At 39.7% G+C, this 2671-nt stretch overlaps 1 protein-coding gene across 1 annotated transcript in view; it reads left to right on the top strand.

Moving 5' to 3' along the window:
- btr12 (bloodthirsty-related gene family, member 12) overlaps positions 1 to 2671 on the top strand; it is a 14580-nt gene that overhangs the window by 3563 nt on the left and 8346 nt on the right. The window contains exon 2 of the mRNA XM_020586785.1: positions 1603 to 2087. Coding sequence (XP_020442441.1) covers positions 1603 to 2087 — 485 coding nt within the window. The remainder of the gene's footprint in view (positions 1 to 1602; positions 2088 to 2671) is intronic.

The following is a 2671-nucleotide window of genomic DNA, read 5'->3' as shown; positions in this document are numbered from 1 at the left end:
TCGGGTCACTAGTCGGTCATACCGCAGGAACGCGATGTCTCCCCTCGCCCTGGCCTCCCTTAACATCGGCATCAACTCCCTTCTTCTCTTCCTCACAAACTCGGTGTAATCTTCATTTATATAAATATTAAATCCTTTAAGCTTCTTTGCTTGTTGCAGTATGTGTGCCTTATCTTTCTCTTTCATCAACTTTACCATCACCGCCCTCGGTCCCCGATCAGAAGGGTTCTCGACTCTGTGAGCCCGCTCCATCTCAATTTTTTGATGAATTTGCAGTTTATCCTTTAATATTTCCTTCACCTTACATTCCGCTTCCGTCCAGCTTTCTCCAGCTGACTCCTTGATTCCCTCAAAGATCAGTTTTTTTCGCTTGGACTGTACTTCCAAATGCTCAGTTTTATCCGTTATGGCTATTAAACTCTCACAAGTTTTGTAGACATCATCCCTTGTTTCCTTGGTTTGTATTTTCTGTTCACCCATGGCTGCTTTAATCACATCCACATCTCGCTGGGTAAACTGCAAACTCGTTTTATTTCCTGTATTTCTCTGGTCATGTCGTCGAGTCTCTTGTTATTTGTCTCCATAAGTAGTTGCACAAAACCTTTGAAGTTATCTTGTTGTTGGCTCAACAGTGCAGTGTACATCTGCTTCTGCTGACTCAACATCTCTGTTACTTGCGCCGCTGAAATATAATCCTCTTCTGCCTCAACATCCTCGTTCGCTTCTGATTTATTAGCTCTTTTCCCTCTTGGAGGCATTTTAATAGTTGTAGAATTTGTTCAAAGACATGAAAATGTAGAAGATGTGAAAAAAAGTCCTATCCTCATTTATCTACTATGTGAATTATTTGAAATAAATTATCAAATTAAATTCTTAAAGATATGGTCTGTATTAATAATAGTATCCAAATAGTCACATATTTCCACTGTTGATGTATTGAAAACTTTGTTAAAACTTCCTTGACATGCTGAAGCACAGCTCCTCTGGTTGGTTAATCCTGAACCTTGCATGATAGCTTTTAGTTTGTGATTGTGTGTGTGTAAATGGGTGAAAAATGACAAATTCTAAATGGCTTACTACTTAATAAAACACACCTGGATTTGGATCATGGTGTCTCTTCCTGTGTGACCTTACATAATCTAATTCAAATGGCAAAGCAACAATGTAAAATTAAAGCTGTGGACACACTGACCTTTGACCCTGTAGTTAGACTGAGGTATCTGCAGCACAACACTGCCTTTGTTCTGCCTGTTCTTTTTGTTAAATAAAAATTTGTACTTATTTCTTTTTGGGTGTGTCATTCAAGGAGCATCATTGTGGTTAGTCAATAGTAACACCTACAGCCTGACTTGGAATCAGTTTGTACTCTACAAAAAAACTTGCACCTCATGAAGTCAGTTTCAGTCAAATATGCAGTATTTAAATGATGTACTGAAACTCATTCACAGAAATAGTGACGGTGTGAATGAGCCTACTGGATGAGGCTACCAGTCTTTGAGATGCTCTATGTAGTATTTAGCCTATCTAATAATGTGTCTAAAGACTTGTGCATCTAACCTATCACATCTCTCTGCCTTTACCTATCGTACCTCCTCCTTCCAGGCCTAACCTCTTTAAGAGGCCGGGTCCTCTCAGAGGATCAGTTCAGCTGCTCCATCTGTCTGGAGGTGTTTGTGGAGCCAGTATCTACACCCTGCGGCCACAGCTTCTGTAAGGCTTGCCTGCAGGGATATTGGGACCACAGCAAGAAGTTCTGCTGCCCCATGTGCAAGAAAACCTACTCCAGAAAACCTGAGATGAGTGTCAACAGAGTCCTGGCTGAAATCTCCTCCCAGTTCCAGGGGCTGGTAATGGCTGGAGGGACTGGTGAAGGTGGAGAAGCTGGAGGAACCATCTCACGGGGATCCACACTGACTCCAAACTCAAGTGTACCCCACAGCGGCTCTCCAGGGCCGGATACTGGGGAGTTTGCACAGGTCGGGGAGGTTCCCTGTGATGCCTGTATTGGGAGGAAGCTAAAGGCACTCAAGTCTTGCGTGAACTGCCCCGGGTCTTTCTGTGAGGCCCACCTCAGACATCATAAAAAGGTCAGTTACTTTTGTTTTTAAGGTAATAAATTCCATTTTTTTATGTACAGACAAATTGACTGATTGATTGATTTTATTCTTTCAAGCATGTAAAGACAGTCGATATGTCAACACACATAATTTCACACATATCCACAAATGCAAATCCATTATCAATTTGCTTATACCTAGTACATGCTTGAATGGAGTAGGAAGAAGTCAGACTTATCTAGTCCTACCCCATAACATCATCTTACCATCATTGGTTTGCAAGCAGTATTTCTACATAGATAATTTTGTTCTACACCACACAAGTAATATACTAAAAAATTATTACAGATTGTTAACATTCTTACATAATTATATTCTTAGATAATTATCTTCTACACCACACAAGTAATATAGTAAAGAATTATTACATAGTGTTATCATTCTTACACCACACCCACACTGTTCCAACTAATTAATCATTAAGCCTGTTCTTGCATATATCTTGATTGACACATACCTTTATACTTATGTTTAAACTCATCAATTCTATTACTATTTTTTATGTCCACACTTAAATTATTCCATAGTTTTACCCCACTTATGGAAATACAAAA

Source organism: Monopterus albus, unplaced genomic scaffold (genome assembly GCF_001952655.1).
Source record: "Monopterus albus unplaced genomic scaffold, M_albus_1.0 scaffold421.1, whole genome shotgun sequence".
NCBI lineage: Eukaryota > Metazoa > Chordata > Actinopteri > Synbranchiformes > Synbranchidae > Monopterus > Monopterus albus.
The sequence above is the reverse complement of the archived record's forward strand: the minus strand, read 5'-3'. Positions and strand labels throughout refer to the sequence as shown.